At 43.0% G+C, this 16,748-nt stretch overlaps 4 protein-coding genes across 4 annotated transcripts; 1 reads left to right on the top strand and 3 right to left on the bottom strand.

Moving 5' to 3' along the window:
- Positions 1 to 2,948: 2,948 nt before the first annotated feature.
- On the top strand, positions 2,949 to 3,536 carry BBK36DRAFT_1125519 (hypothetical protein; the record flags this gene model as incomplete). The annotated part of the gene is made up of 1 exon (XM_024891290.1): positions 2,949 to 3,536. One exon carries the CDS (start codon positions 2,949 to 2,951, stop codon positions 3,534 to 3,536), a length of 588 nt encoding a protein of 195 aa, XP_024746919.1.
- Positions 3,537 to 4,078: 542 nt separating this feature from the next.
- Positions 4,079 to 6,241, bottom strand: BBK36DRAFT_1125842 (subtilisin-like protein; the record flags this gene model as incomplete). Its single annotated transcript, XM_024891321.1, has 5 exons — positions 4,079 to 4,538; positions 4,598 to 4,887; positions 4,952 to 5,475; positions 5,537 to 5,970; positions 6,036 to 6,241. The coding sequence occupies 5 exons, from the start codon at positions 6,239 to 6,241 to the stop codon at positions 4,079 to 4,081; spliced, it is 1,914 nt and encodes a 637-aa protein (XP_024746918.1).
- A 2,358-nt stretch (positions 6,242 to 8,599) lies between these two features.
- Positions 8,600 to 9,815, bottom strand: BBK36DRAFT_1126082 (hypothetical protein; the record flags this gene model as incomplete). Its single annotated transcript, XM_024891343.1, has 2 exons — positions 8,600 to 9,680; positions 9,745 to 9,815. 2 exons carry the CDS (start codon positions 9,813 to 9,815, stop codon positions 8,600 to 8,602), a joined length of 1,152 nt encoding a protein of 383 aa, XP_024746917.1.
- Positions 9,816 to 10,876: 1,061 nt separating this feature from the next.
- BBK36DRAFT_1179760 (subtilisin-like protein) lies at positions 10,877 to 12,893 on the bottom strand (the record flags this gene model as incomplete). Its single annotated transcript, XM_024896188.1, has 4 exons — positions 10,877 to 10,984; positions 11,037 to 11,277; positions 11,329 to 11,567; positions 11,643 to 12,893. 4 exons carry the CDS (start codon positions 12,891 to 12,893, stop codon positions 10,877 to 10,879), a joined length of 1,839 nt encoding a protein of 612 aa, XP_024746916.1.
- Between the last annotated feature and the right edge of the window lie 3,855 nt (positions 12,894 to 16,748).

Here is a 16,748-nt window from a genome sequence, read left to right as displayed (position 1 = left end):
CAGAAATGTAGCTCGGCCCACTTACGGAGCACTCTCTTCAAAATGCGGGCAGGCTGCTGGAACTGTTTCTGTCAAGCGCTGAGTGTATGCCGCGCGGCCTATAACGTTTTGATTATCCGCGTTTTCGCTATATATCTTCTGCTGCAGGATCGCCTTGCTGTGGAAACTCATGAGCTCGGCCTCGATATCTATGTGTTGAACAGTGACATATAATAAGAGACGAAGTGAGCATATAGTACTGTACGCCTTTGTTTAGCTGCAAGCACTTACGCTCACGGAGGATTTTGTTCCCTGGTATGACGCTTGCGTCTACGCCACATGCTGCATAAGTTAAAATGCTACATCACGTTTGGCTTTGATACATAACCGCGCCGTCGGATCCGATTGCCAATGCGTCCACGCCTTGGGTAGGTAATATGTGGCAAACCTAATGACAATCCTTGTGTGGACCATCCCTACGTTGCTTCACTCGATGTACTCCGTAGACTCATAAAGTACTCTGTGTAACTACCTCTATTCTGCATATATGCTCAAGTCCTACAACCTAACGTAGACGGTATATTGCTGTCAAGAGCCAAGCCTCAGCTTAATTGCAGCAAGGTGAGCATATATATTCGATACGAGCCATACAGAGGGTCAGAGGTACAAAAGGTAAGTGGTAGATAATTACTTCATAATATTTTTATACCGCGAACTTGGATGTAATAGGGAGATTGTAGCGGTTTGATCTATGGTAGGATGACATGGGCGCTGTCTGTTATCTTCACCTTAAGTAGATGCAGAATGCGCAATTATATAAAGAGCTGGATAAATGTTCCAAGCTTATCTAGTCAGTCTCTACCACCGTCCAGGATGTGTTTTCATATTAGCTTCGCAGCCAGCTATGGATAGACCTCTTATCTAAACTTAGGTAATCTTAGTGCCTGAACACAAATCCGATGCATTTCCTAAGGTTCTGCTAAAGGGTTTGAGGTACGACTGTCATTCCAGATCTGAAAGACGGAAAATATGAAATACTGACAGACACTGACAAGCCAGTCTTAAATCAAGGACAGGAGATGTTTGCACCTGCTATTAGATAGAGAATATTGTGTTTAATTGTGCTTCTCTTTAAACTCCTATATAGAGAAGCCTGAGGCTGGTCTTCTCCAGTGGGCTGTGGACAAACATGGACACTGGTAGCACCTCAGCTGTCATATCCAGGAGAATAACAATAGTGCACATATTTATCCAGGAGTCCCCTTTTCGGAAGTTCCAGCATCTAACGCGAACACTGTCGTTAGAACCATTATAGTACTTAGCTTTCCAGCGCGCAGTGAAGCGTTACTCCTGAGGTTCTGGATCTTTAGTATATGAGATATGAGAACTCCTACTTATGTAATCATGCCTTGAAATTATGCATGCTCTATTAGGATAATTGATATAAATCGCATCGTGTAGTAACATAACCCTAAGCTTGAGATTCGGAGGAACATGAACCCTTCGTGCTTTCGCGATATTCCATACACGTTAACCTCTAGCGTTGCTGACTTTCTGCCAAGAGCCATTTGCGGTGATAGGAGGTATGGTTTACAGCAGCACCTCCAGGACGTGTAAAAGATGCAAAAAAAAAAAAAAAAAAACATCCATAACGGCTTCTAGAGACCATGTTAGCATTATAGAGTACAGAGAGATAATAGATGTCACAGACTATAGGTCATACGTATGAGGTAATTGTCTTATAGTATACACCTAGGGCGCTGCAATTCCCTCTAGGACATGAGATGAATGCAAAGTCTATCATACCTTCCTTGAGGTTGAGCTCTAAGCATAATAAATCTTCAATATAACAGACATAAGTTTTCTGCAATAATTCTAGCCTCGACTACAAGAAGCAAGAAGAACTCTGATCCAGACAGGGCGAGGAACTTGGTTTATGTACTCCGTATGGATTATATGATCGGCGGAGCTAAAGTCAAGCGCTCGTCAGATGCGATCCCACTAGTGCTGCAACTTCCTGCCATTTAGATTAAGACCCTGAATGATGCGCATGAGTAAGGTGGTATAGGGATGCACGCAAGGCTGAGATGTAGTCGTCTCTAAAGACAGGACATTCAAGCCATCAGCATTATCAGTGGTTGGACGGTCGCAAACCGACTTGCGTAATGCATAGTAAGGTATTCACATGTATCCAATTGTGTGAGGGTAATACATCCAAGCCAGGGCCAACTTCTCGCATACCCTCTATATATACCTTACTTAACGATGCGGACTTCGCAGTGCGTAAATACGCTACCTAGTAAGAACATGGGTATAGGAGTCGAAAGCTTTGTGATGCGTATAGAGAGAGACATACCTAGTGCTTGGGGAATTGTCTGATCATGCCGTTTGACCGGCAATGACGTGCCGTAAATATTGGGAAAAATATTCCTTCTGTATCGTTCTGGTGTAATCTCGTCCTTCACCTTCCATTATAACAAGAGTCTTGAAACACGAGGCTTATAATACATGAGCCAGGCAACTTGTAATTAAACAAATGTCCACTTCGGGTGGGCTTAGTGTAAACACGATGCCTGTCCGCTGCCAGATTTGGCAGGACGAATCCTATAGAGTGCTTATATCAGACGACAGCTTCAAAATTATGCCTTCGAGTTCGCCGCAGCAGAAACAATATTCGGTATTTCGGCCCGTTGTATTGCACTTCACGCGTGTGTAGTCTGCTTTCTGGTAAGCATCCATCTGCTGCTTGTATGGGTTCTCACCAAGTAGGATGAGACTGTTGTTTTATCTATAAGTAGGGCTTTTCCTGTCACGAAAAGGATTTCATTCAGCAGCGCCAGTCAGTCCCTACCAGACAAACACACTCCTTCGGAACATTCTACTGCAAATATTCCACGACATTCTTTACAAGCATTTTCACAGCTAGTCGAGCTGCCATACGTCTTATCAATTGCTCAAATATCGCAAAGATGAAGAGTCAAATTCTTACTTCCATCGGCCTCTTTGCCGCTTCTGCTTTCTCCCAGGCTGTTATTGACAGCGGAACTGGATTTGGAACCTACTACTACGACGTTGAGCAAGTAGAGGCCTGCGGTACCAGTTTCGCCAACCAGAACCTGGGCTTTGTCGAATGCAACTTTTTGACGGGCCTTTCTCTCGATGAAATTGACAGCAACTACATCGTTGCTATGAACCACACGCAGATTGCTGGCGACCTTGCCAAGTACTGTGGAAAGCGAGTTATTGTCACTGCCAATGGCGTCACGTCGGACCTCCCGCTGTTTATTGGTGATGGATGTCAACGATGCGGCACTGGCTCCAGCACCAACACTGTCTGGAACCCTAACGGCGCCCCTGGATTGGACTTCAGCTACACCGTCCTCAGTGAGCTCAACAGCAACGCATGCTTCGCCGGCCACATTGACATCTCTTGGGAGATTGTTGACGAGACACTCTACGACTTCGACACCAACGCTCCTGGCCAGCCCACCGGCCCTGTGAACCAGCGCCGCTCTGTCAGCCAACGATCTGAGAGAGCTACTCGCCGACGCCGTTAGGGACTTTGTGGATGCTTGAGTCGATCCAAGCTTTGTATATAAAGGATGATGCATCTCGAAAGCAGCTTGTATATATGTATAAAGTTGTATATAGTTCTCGGCAATACTCTACCAATTATATATAGTTATAGCCCTTATTTACAGATATTTATCTGCTTATGCGCTTCTAGATGTCACTTGAACTTCTCAGGTAAGGTAGTCATAGCTGTAGCTGAAATAACATGTACACATAAATCCAATCGCTACAATTAAGGGCATGCCTGAACCTGGATGCCGTCGGGAATTTGGAGACTGACAGCTCAGGCACATGGTGGCCGGTAGGATTAATTATAGGAGGTATCAAATACAAAACCGGACGTGGTATTTATGAGTTTTTCAGGTCAGAAGAAAACAACACTGCTCTCTTGGTTGCTTGCTACCTAAGTGCTGCAAACTACATATGGCCTATTGGGTCTTAAATTTTCCGCGTCTCTCCGCTCATGCTGGCATATTTACCCTACCCGCGAGTCCTTGCACTCTTCTCCAGCTAAAAGTACCATTGATTAGGAGAGGCTGAGGAAATACTCCAGCAAAGCAGGGTAGTTGGGTGTTCCCAGTCCTGTAACTGGATCCCAACCAGCAACAGCAGAAAACCCCGTGTTGCCACAAGCACTGGCGCCTCCATCACCGTTGGGACCACCCTTTGCTTGGTTCCCCACAGTGATATCGTGGAACATGGAGGGGTTGGCATAAAGCGCAGGATTGGCGAAACCGATTGGGCTCTTGCCGGCAGCAATACGCTCCTCGTTGATTCGGGTCAGAATGCCAGCGAACAGAGGCGCAGACATGGAGGTACCGCCTTCAATCACCTCCTCTTCCCGGTTGACAACGACACCATTGTCACCTACAGCGGAAACATCGGGATAGCCACGACCAGCCTTGTTGTAGATGCCGCCAGTGGTGGGGATCACGCCGCCGGAAGTGTTGTAGGAAGCATAGCCAGGGTCGTGGCTGGCAAAGTAACTGAATTCTTGTATTAGTCATAGATTCGGTATTTATTGAGCACCATCCGGCTAACTTACGATGCTATGGCATTGGCTTGGTAGCTTGGTGTGGTCCAGATGTTGCTGAAGCCACCACCGGAAGAGAAGGATGTAACGGCAGTCTCTGGATCGCCGGGTTGTTTACCGGACGGAAGAGTTGTAGCACCAACTGATGTCACGTACGGGCAGCTAGCAGGCTCACCCGGAGTGAAGATGTTTTGCTTTGGGCCGAGGCAAGGGCCCGATCGACGAGCAACACCATCATCACCACTGGCGAAGACAATGCTCGTACCTTGGAGGCCGAGCTTCATGAATTCGTCGCATTGGCGCTGCAGACTCGGTTAGCTATCAAGGAACAGGGCAAGACGAGTATAGAGCAGGTGGGCTACGGACCTGGAGATAGTAGGTAGGGTAGTCAGCCTCTGCAGTGCCGTACGAGAATGAGATGACGTTGGTGGGCTTGAAAGTTCCGCACTGCTCGTTTCGGGTAGTGCCGTCAATAGTAGGGTCATCGCCCGTCTCGCCATCATCCGAAAAGGTACAGTAAGTTCCATCAATAGCGTCGAGGAATGTGTTAAAGATGTCATCATTCTTAACGGCAGCCTGGTAGAGAACTGTGCTCTGAGGGTAAATGATGGGGATGGCGATCTCGAAGTCTAGGTCGGATTCTCCGCCGGCGCTGAAAGGGCTTGTAGGGGCAGTAGCGCCGTCGATTTCGTCGACCTTGGGCCCCGTAGATGATGGGATGTTGGTGGCAAAGTTCTCCCAGAACAAGGTGAGATCTTGTTGCGCATAGGTATCTTCCGTTTCGAAAATGCCCAGGGCGTTTGTGGAAGTGGCCGAGGTTCCAGCCGTGATGTTGTACATCGACTTGATGCATTGCGGGGTAATGGCAGAGCCGCATGTCGATGTGGCAACTGTATTACATGAAACGTCAGTACTTGAGACCTTTAATCTGTTCTCATGTAGTAGGCTTACGAGGGTTTTCCTTGAGGATCTGCGCAATACTGGCTGGAAGAGGCTTGGAGGCGCGGCGAATGGATTTTTGTCCACGCTTTTCGTTTGTAGAAGACGTCTTTACAGGGGCGAAAACAACACCCGGAGTGATGAAGTCAACGTGTTGAGATATTTCTTTTGGCAGACTGTACTCGTCTGTGCCGACGTGGACATCTCTTGCCTCGACGTGATCATAGGTGTTGAATGAGGTTTGGAGCAGCGACTCGAGCTGCCCAGACGTTGTCGTGAAGTCAAGCCACCCTTTGCTCTTAGAGGTGGTGATCGATTTTGCGGGAACGCCAGAGTTAACCAACCAGGCCTTGACAGCCGATATCGACTCCTCGCTGGGTGCGAACAGATCGACCACCTGGTCGGCCGTGTAGTGGTTCCCGTAGTTTGCAGAGTCTGGGTGAGACCTATCGTTGACATGGGATGTTAGCTCAAAATGTGTGAGGTGCATAGTATTCCGCGAGATACTCACACATCAAGGAGATAGTCCATGCCCTTGTCGAGGTTGTTTTGCTTCAAGGCGATGCGGACTGGAACCTTGGTATTGGGATCAAGTTCCCCGCGCTTGATCCATCGAGCATTGCTGGTATCTCGTTTCTCATGAATCACTTGAGAGCCAGTTGGGACCGCGATGACACCAGCCAAGAGGCTGTTGAGGACGATCAGGCTGATCTTCATCTTGATGACAACCCGCTTGTCTTGATTCTTCGTGTATGGCTGGATGCTTGGGAAACGATGGGAATTATTCTTCAGCAAAGGCCTGGAGCAAGGCTAGTTCTTATAGAACTTCGCCAGTCCATACAACTTCACTTCTTCATCGAAGAACCCGAGACTGAAGTTGTCATGAGGCCTTTCGAGAGAACCAAAGTCACCTTCCTGATTCCAAGCCCGTGTGTTCCCCCGCCCGGTGAAGTCCTGATAACGACTATAGCGGTCTCATCGCGCGCAACCTCTCTCCTTCACTGGCGCAAGAAAACTGGGGAATATCATCACCACATTGACTCAACATCGTGATTCGGGAACACTTGCAATCCGACTCAGTTGCTGAGAGGCGAACTCCTTCCTGATTCGGTATCTTGACTACAAAAGTACTGCAGATACGATCAAGGGCCATATTTTCATCGCTGCCTTGAGTTCGCATCTATCCGTTAGGATTTAGTCTTGGTTTAGGAAGTTTAAGAAGGCTGTTCCTTCCCTGCAAGATTAATCAGCAATAGGATAGTATATGCGATGTGATAACAAGTCACACGAGCTGGTATGCAAGAAAGACAAGCCGACTGGCATAAGATTAGTTTATCTAAAAAGTTCTAAAGACTCCGCCCTAAAGTTTAGTTTGTTAAGACATGTATTGATGGTAATCATGTGCATAAACTCGCTCGTTACATCATGATCTTTACAGTCTGTGGCAGGGATACTGACGGAAGCGCGCATCATATCAGGAAGGTATCCGGATAATCGGAAGCCACTGCTCTCATGTCCACACGCAGTACCACTGCTGCTCGTCACGGCTCGAGTGCGTCCAGCGTTATAAGTTGAAGATTCCATAAGCTTTGTTAAAGCGAGCGAAGGCACATTTATGATGAAGGTTAACGCTGATGATCAGAATTTCCGCAATGCAAGTGAGGATTTCCCCTGGAAGTCGCATGCCTCATGTGGTTTTGATATCCCCCGAGTCAGCATCAGGGTGTGCTTTAGTCAATCTCCATCCTCAGCCAGCGAATGCACACTTACTTGACCATGGAACCCCGCGATCGATCAAACTCGACTGCCGTGCGCCAAGAAGATGCCTCGGCAAAACAGGGCCCTACGCTACCTTACGAAAAGGCGTACTTCGTTACAGTTCGTGCCCCAATCGAGGAATGCACAGGGGCTCTCTTAGGAGTCTCCACCGTAACCTTGTAAAACTGAAGAAAACTCCTTATCACGACCCCTGCCCCAGCCTTCCTCCCAACTTGATCAAGCGCTGTCCTATTTTGAAGAATACGAGCTATCATGTGCCATCTCTTCTCATGCTTGTAGCTTGATCTGCAATGTGTTCCCCGCGGGCCCTGCTCCGCGGTGCTTGGTATCTCCATATCGGACCTGAGATCGGCTTACGGTCTATCTATCTCACCATTTTAGTCGCCCGTTTTGTGACGGGATCTAGGATATGCCTAAGAAGCATGGAACCCAAGCAATCGAAGAGTCTTGTTCTCCTTATCAGAAATCGGAGGGGGCTGTAGACTCGAGTATCTGTGAATGTTTATTTCCGATTCCAGGATTATGACTAGCTTTGACGGTAACCAAGTTGTCAATCGGCAGCGTTGTGTCCCCCTCTCTGACCAGCGGTTATACTTCACTCCTTACGGTTTACGTTCGACGATTTTGAGGACTTATGACACCTCAATCATCCCACCGTTCACATACATACCGTCTTTATGTCGTGTACATGCTCGTGAGCCTTTGCTAGGATAATTGGGTGCTACAGGTGTGTAGCACTAGAATTTTCAAGCTATCAAAGAGAGAAGTCGAAGAACTTTGTCGGTACCACATAGTTTCACTCTTGTAAGGTGTGATTACGAAGAATCGATGCAAAGATTATTCAGTAGCTCACTCCTTCATACTAATGGTCTCTCAACCATTGCTTGTATGAGACGTATTGTCTAAGTCTACCAGATGCTGCCTTAGTATAGGTGTTTGTCTATTGCCGCTTAGATTCGATCACCTTATTGACAGCAGGTGTTCTGTTAAGATTATGGGAGCTATCAGTAGCGTAGTAATTTGGAGTTAGAGTCGGGGACAGCTTTCAAGCCTTGCTTTCAGAACACACCATCACAGTACAACCTGTCATAGGTCGCACATATTTCCGCATTCGACAATCCAATATATAAAGTTCGATATAGGTACATAGGAAATAGATGATTAAAGCATAGACTAAATAATAAACGGCAGATGGATAACATTTCCTGAGCCACCGTTGCACTTTCTTTGGCTCTTTCAATCCGCCCTCATGTCCTCCGATCTGGGTCCTTGGTTGTCTCATGATGCCAGTCCATCCTAAGACTTGACAGTCACCCCTTCCTGCAGCGGTTCAGGTACAAAGGCTTTCGTGGCCTTCTTCTTCTTCTTCTTTTTCAGACTCAGTCCCCAGAAGTCTTTCTCATCTTTGTTCTCCACGGTGGGCTTGACCACATGATCAAGTCCATGGCCGGGAAGCTCTACCCTCACAATCTCTGGCTCGCATGAATCTGCTTTAGATACCGGAGTCTGTGCACCATTCTTCGTTATCTCATCTTCGCTCTTGCTTGTGCCGGTGTCGCTCTTGACCACTTCGCTGTCGCTTTTGGCAATGCTAGTTTCGCCCTTGTCCAGGCCGACATCGAGATCTGCTGCGTCTCTCTTATCGTTGTCCGCTTCCACTTCATGCTTCACAGGCCCATTGGAAACCTTGGCATCTGCGACTAACGCATGAGCCTTTTCTGACTCATCTAGCTGTACTGGCTGTCTAGTTGGCGCAGGTTCTGACTCTCCTTCGGCAGTGCTTTGATGAGGCTGGGGGAGTATCCCGTTCGACGTCTTGTCGCCCGAAATGACGTTTTCGCGAAGTAGCTCGAGCAAGTTCTTCAAAAGCATTTCACTGATCGTCGTGGGCTTTTCATCAGGAATTGGATTCCATTCCAGTAGTTCTTTTGTATCGGTGAACAAAATGCTCAAACGATTCTTGAGATATTGGCGGAACCATGTATCATCCACGCTGGGGCTCGGATACGCCTTTTGCACAAGGTCGAACACCAAGGGAGTGCGGAAGTCATTACCAAGCTTGATGATGTCGGTTTTCGCAAGCTCTTCCAACAGCGGCAATTTGTATTCTCGTGCGGCGATGTAAACGTGAATGCTCGTTATGAACTCGGCAGCGAGCTTTTCGTTTAGCGACGAGCCTTTCGGCTTCAGACACTGATAGTTTTCGGTAAATAGATAGTGGACAAGCACATGAGCCACGTCATGAGAAATGTCGAGTTGGTATACGCCGTCTTGACCTGGAGAGGAGAACGTCTCACTCTTCGCAAGCAAGTGAGCCGGCACATACAGTCGACTGCCATCCTTCAACTGCAAGGTGACATTGGGGATCGCATATGGGCTATAACTCTCAGAATTAATAAAATATGTACTCATGACGAGCCTGTACCAGTTCGTATACTCACGAATACTCCAGTCGTGTATTATCCACTCCGGTGGAAAGCACGGAGGCGGGCTCTGTAACCAACATTGCCATAACGGTAGTCGGTCTATCTTGAACCTTAGTCGAGATAGGAAGAGTCGCCATTCTCTTTGCAAAATGGCAGTCAACTCCATTTATATATCTCATAGTCGGGCCCTGGATGTTTTGCAGCCCGACAATTCCCTACCTTAGCTGCCTAAGAGTTGACATGTATTGTCACCTGCGTGTTCTACCGTTACACAGCTGTGTAGTAAGCTCTTGACATTGGCTACGGGAGGCGTCGATCGAGCCGTCCGATACCCAAGATACAGTGATCGGGCATCGACTTTCTTGATTTGCTATAGGCAGAGCATGAGGTTGCAACAATTGGCCAGTTAATGTAATATTGATGCCTTGTGGGAGCATGTTGGGCTTGTAAAATGAGCAATTAAATACACGCATATATATCAGTGTTGCTTAGTGCTGTGTTCATCGCGGCTACGACTCTCCTGGTGCTCCCAGTCACATCACCCAGTGTCTGGGAATCCTGGGAAGCTTGCGCGAAGCCACCATGGCGCTTGTCATCATACTTCGTACGACCATACCTACACGATAATGTTCAAAGTTATCAATTGACTGTGAATACAAGATTGCGCTTGTGGGATGGGACAGCCGACAGTGTGACTGAGTACCCAACTGCGCCAATTACGAAAGCGGTTGGGTTTCTATAGCAGCCAATTTATCATGCATACAACAGACGGCTTGGGTCTGTCATGCGTTTTGTCCCTGCCACTGGATCAATCCTGCAAATTTGCATTGCATATCGCACCACAGAATATAAGCTATGACTTCACCACTTAAGGCGTGTCCTCTGCGCCATTGAGACCTTTCCTTGCATAGCCATACGGGTAAGCATGCATGGGCGCTTGAGGCATTTGAAAAGAGATGCAGAGACATATATGTATGTATTTAGCACCAGTAGAAATTACGCTGGGTACAATGAATTCGAGCAGGTCTATGTCAACAGGTAGGCAGAGGATAATATTGCCGTAAAGTATGTAATATTTTGGTGATCATCGAAGTCATCTCCCACAGCAAGCAACTCCGCCTACGCCCTACATTTCACCCCATGCCTATTAGAATCGGACGAGTTCGAGTAGCTTCTTGAAGTTGGGAACACCGAATCCAGTGGTAGGATCCCAGCCCTCGGTCGCATTCCAGTGTGCCCCTGCAATAAAGCCAGCCTATCCAAACGTTAGTTTTTGCGTCCGCTGAACGTTATATTATTCTACTTACTCCTGGAAGAGAGCTGCCTGTTTGCGTATTATTGCCGTTGCACCCTTCAGATTGGCCCGACGTGATGTCGGTGAAACCTTTGGAAGCATGGAGGTAAATCAGCGGGTTCAAAAATCCAAGCGTGGGTTTTCCTTCGCGAAGGCGTGCATCGTTCAACAGCGCAACGATAGCTGCCACGGCAGGAGAGGCCGCAGAAGTGCCTCCACTTGGGGTGAGTTCGCCGCCTTGGAACACAGGATAGCTTTATGCCGAATTAGCATTCATTTTGTGGTGGGATGGAGATAGGACTTACTCGGGGCTGACGCTGTGGGCTGCAACATCGGGGAAGCCTCGTCCGGAGAAATCGACATAGGGTCCATAGTACTTCTTTGTTTCGGCACTGACATACTTCTGGAGGTAAGTTCCCACAGCTTCCTGCTGGTACCACGGTCTGGAGAAGTAATAGCTGAAGCCTCCAGACGAACCGTCCCAGGCAACTTCAGGATTGAAGCTCACTGTTCCTCCAACACTAGTGACATAGGGACAAGTAGCCTATATGAGCAGGAGCAGAGCAGAATTGTTAGCAAAGGCAAAGAGACGTCAGAGATATTGACGCAGAACACATACAGGGAAGATGGGGTTAAACTGAGGCGTGGTGCTGTTGGTAGCGACACAAGAAGCGCCCACGCCCTCATCGCCCGAGGAATGAAGGACGGAAATACCACGAAGTCCCAGGAGTCCTATCAGGTTGCACACTCGAACAGCATATGATCGCGGCACAGTCTGTTCCTCGTCGCCGTAGGAGTTTGAGATGACTTGGGGGATTTCAGCGTTAGACTTGGATAGGAGAAACTCGTAATACTGCAGGTAAGGCTCGTTCTCGTTGGGTGTTCCGGCAGGCTCAACGGGATCGGGGAAGTATGGCGGACTGCCAGCGGTGATAAATTCGGTAATGGGGAGAGGATGTGCAATTGTCAGAATGGTCTGGGCGTCTAGATTGGCCTCGCCATCGTTGGCATCGGAAGGCGGTTGAGGGAGATCCGTTCCACCATTGATGAGAACAACGGAAAAGTTTTGACTGGGAATGTTGAAGTGCTTCTCAAAAAGAGCTTGGTCTGCGAAACTTGCGCTTTCGTTCAAGAAAGAACCAAATCCGATTCTGCTGCCAGACTTGACTGACGGGGTGTATCCATCAACGCTGTACTCCGTTCTGAGACAGTCTGGCTGGAAGACGTTGAACGTTTCTCCCTCGTAGACCAAAGTTCCTTGGCAGCTGGACGGCTCTTGACGGGCGGCGAGAGCTTTGGTAGCTGGACTGACGCCTTTGGATTTCAAGTCTCTCATGGCTTTGGATGTACCGAAATAGGTCGTGGGTGAGATGAGATCGACATGGCCGACGAGACTCTCCGGGATTGAGTACTGGAGAGTGCGCACCTTCTTCGCGCCAGTGAGATCACTGTACGTGTGAAAGTTGGTGCTAAGCATTGTGTTTGCAGTGGAAACATTGGTCTGAAACCAAATGCTGCTCTCCTGCTTGGTGTAGCTCGTCACGCCGTGAGACTGGAGCCAAGACTCCACGGCAGCACTGCTGGCATCGCTTGGAGCGAAGATGTTGTTTATTTCATCAGCATCTAGGTATTTGCCATATGTGCTGGAATTGGGCGTTGAGACAGCTGCAAGCCTCGATTCAAGTTGGTCAATGTTCTGCTGCGTCAGAGCGACCTGTAGAACGATTTGGGACGAGGGGCTTGGGGTTTCAGCTGCTTTCCATCCATGAGGCAGTTTCTCAAGACTTTCCAAGAGATGCACAGCGGCAGATACTTGCACACTGGCAAGGGAGAGAAGGCTCGCCAGCCGAAGAGTGCTTAATTTTGCCATGGTACTTGAAAGGATGGCAGTAGATGGAAATCGAGCAGAGAACTTGGCTGGGCTTTGGCGGCTGATACTCCAGGGGCTCATTTATACATACCGAGTTCGAACCCCTTAAAGCTATTCCATGTCAGCTCGGAATAGTTGGTGTTCTATTCGAAGAAACCGATGCGATCGCTCCACCTAATGATGCAATGGATATTATGGTTAACCACAAAGTACTCGCGGATGCCTGGGTAGCCATAGGGATTGGATGCTGCGCCGGGATATATACGCAGGGGTCGGACAAAACATCAGAACTTGGCACAGATGCAAGATTACGATTCCCGCTACCCCGCGGTCTTAGCAGAAGTTCTGTTTATCTTTCTCCTCAACCGGAAGGTCGAGTCAGGTACTGGAAGGAAACTAGCAGCCTATGGCATGTTAAACGGTGCCGTGGTTCCGAGCTGCAAGCGAAAGGGGCAATGTGGAGCAGCACTTTTGAGAGCTGCCTGAGAAAATCCGGCAAGTGCTAGGAGATATGCAATATAGGTAGTAAAAGGGTCTGATTATAAGGCACCTCACTTCTAGTTAGCAGGCACCTTAATACACTATATATAATTATATAATAAAGTACTTCTTAAAGTGTAAAAGCTTATATATATATACTTTAAGGACTTTTAGCTATAATTATAATATAGTATAGCTAGTAAGTATATATATTATATCTTAACTTTATTATAGCTACTATAGTATTATATAAGGTAAGGTAGTAATAAGCTTATAACTTTAATATAAAATTTATAATTTATAATAAGAAGTATATAGGCCTTAGTGTTATAACCTAGCTCTTAAGGTCGCGACAAGGGTTGCCCTTAATATATATGTTATAACCTAACACTTATAGTTGCGACTAAGGACTACCCTTAGTAAATAGTACTAGATAAATATTAGGCTAACTAACTAATTAGGAATAGATTATTAGATTATTAAGATAATCTATTAATCTAGAAGGGATTATTTAAAATTATTAGTAATCTATTACTAAATTATTTAAATAATAAAATAATCTAGATAGAATAACTAGCTATATAAGGATTTATTTATAACACTTATTTAGATAGTTTAAATAAACAGTTATTAATATAGTAATTAGATTAGAATTAGTTTACTATAATTTACTAGCTATATAACTATTTACTATGCCTAAGACCTAACCTAACTTTTTACTAATATAAACCTAAATAGTTCTCTTATTAAAGCTATTTACTTAAACAGTTTATCCCTTAAGAAATATATATTCTTACTAATTATAAAAACGCTAGTTTATTATATATTAATAACTCTTATTTAAGAAGTTGCCTTAAACTCTTAGGCAATATCTTATAAGGAGGTGTTACTTAAAAGTAATAGTAATAAGTTAATATAGTAACCTTAATATAAATAAACCTTAAGTAAGTAGCTAAAAATGCAGCTCTTTAATAACTTATAGCTCTTAAAGCCTTAGTTTAATAAATAAACTAAGAATGTATTTAATAATAAGATAAGATTATAGTCTTATAAGCTTAACTTAACTAATAACAGCATGCTCTTATTATATAACCTACACTAGTTTAATAACCAGTTATAAATCCTCTAGCTTAAAACGTTACTATGCTTAAGCAACCTAGAGAAATTATTAAGCTATTAATGCTAGCTATATATAATAAAGATATAAAAAAGACTAAAGCATTCTTTATAAATATAAGAGCATACTTTAAGTACTTTTTAATAACTATAGCTATTAATAAGATAAAAGTAAGTGTTACTGCCTTATAACTTAATAAAATAGTAAAAGATTAGTTTAAACCCTTTTAACAGGACTTTAAAGCCACTATTAATAATATAACTTAATGCAAGGCCACTACTATTACTATTTACACTAGCTATATAGAATTTAAAAAGTAACTTAAGATAATTTTTAAAGCTACTAATAAGAAGAAGGAAGCTAAGAACTAGCTCCTTAGTCTTAAATAAAAGGGATTATGCTTAAAGTTTACTATAGAATTTATATAAATTAATGCTAAAATAGATATAAATAATGCCTTAAAGAGAGTGTTATATTACTAAAGACTAAAATCTAAAGTAAAGGATAAACTTATATAAGATAAACTCCTTAATATATTTAAGAACCTCTTAAAAAAGGCAACTTAAATTAATAATTAACTATATAAGTAATATAAGAAATAAAGTTTAGAAAAATAAGGGAATAATAAGCCCTTTTAATAAAGATACTTTATAAATTAAGGGAAAAAATAAGATATTGCCTTAAGTAATAATAAAAAGCCTAGTTTAATAAATTTAGATACTATTAACTAGAAGAAGTATAATTAATAAAATATTAAATGCTTTAATTATAAAAAGAAAGGATATATTAAGAAGTTCTACTATAGCCTATTAAAGAAGGATAACAGTAAATAATAGTCACTAGTATATAATAAACTAGCATTCCTATAATTAATAAGAACACATGTTTCTTAAAAGACAAACCATTTAAGTAAATAGCTCTATATAATAAACTAGCGTTCTTATAATTAGTAAGAATATATATTTCCTAAAGGATAAACTATTTAAGTAAATAGCTTTAATAAGAGAGCTATTTAGGTTTATATTAGCAGAAAGTTAGGTTAGGTCTTAGGCATAGTAAATAGTTATATAGCTAGTAGATTATAGTAAACTAATTCTAATCTAATTACTATATTAATAACTATTTATTTAAAATATCTAAATAAGTATTATAAATAAATCCTTATATAGCTAGTTATTCTATCTAGATTATTTTATTATTTAAATAATCTAGTAATAGATTATTAATAATTTTAAATAATCCCTTTTAGATTAATAGATTATCTTAATAATTTAATAATCTATTCCTAATTAGTTAGTTAGCTTAATATTTATCTAGTACTATTTACTAAAGGTAGTCCTTAGTTATAACTATAAGTGTTAGGTTATAATATAATATCCCCCTCCTGCTAGTCTTATCCTTAAGACCTTACTTACCTTATATAATTCTATAAGTCCCTTACTTTATAAGTTCCTATTCTTTTCTTATTTATTATGCTTTTATTTTATTTATACTAACTTACTTTTATTATACTAGATTATATTACTAAAAGCGTTTATTTAAAAACTTAAAAATATAAAAGTCTTCTTTAATTTATTATTAGAAACGCTATTTTAATAAATAAGCAGTGCTCTTTTTATATCTCTTAAAGCTATAAGGAGTGCCTAGTGTCTCTTATTAATTCTTCTTATTATTTAAAGTGTATTTAACTAAATAAATCCTATTATAATATTTAAGGGCTTTCTTCTGCATAGCTAGAGCGTATTACTGCTTATTATTACTGTCTTAAAGATAAATTAAAAGCAGCTAAAGAAAAGCGCTATATAGTAAATGCTAAAATTAATTAATTATAAAAATAAAAGAAGCTTTAGTATAAAAAGATATATTATACTATTACGCAGGGTATTATAAATTTAGAAGAGCTAGATTATATTAAGCATAAAGAGGCAGAGGCCTTTTATTAGGCAATAGCATCTATGCCTAATTTAATAAATTTTAATATCTTAACTTCTTTTTTTAACCTTATTAATTAAGACTAATTTTTATTAAATCCCTCCTTATTAACCTTTGCAGGTTTAACTGCTAATAAAAATTATTAACTAGGGCCTTTAAGTATTTAAGATGCTTAATAAGTTCTTAAGTGTTATTAGCTTTATTATAATTTTTCTATTTTATAAGATATTTTAGCTATTAGGTTTTTTTATTAAATTTTATTTAAAGTATTTATTTAACTTTATATTTAAGTTCTTTACCTTTAATTATAATTTTATTATAAATAA

Source organism: Trichoderma citrinoviride (genome assembly GCF_003025115.1).
Source record: "Trichoderma citrinoviride strain TUCIM 6016 unplaced genomic scaffold BBK36scaffold_12, whole genome shotgun sequence".
NCBI classification, from domain to species: domain Eukaryota; kingdom Fungi; phylum Ascomycota; class Sordariomycetes; order Hypocreales; family Hypocreaceae; genus Trichoderma; species Trichoderma citrinoviride.
Note: the sequence above shows the minus strand (reverse complement) of the source record. Positions and strands in the feature narration are given on the sequence as shown.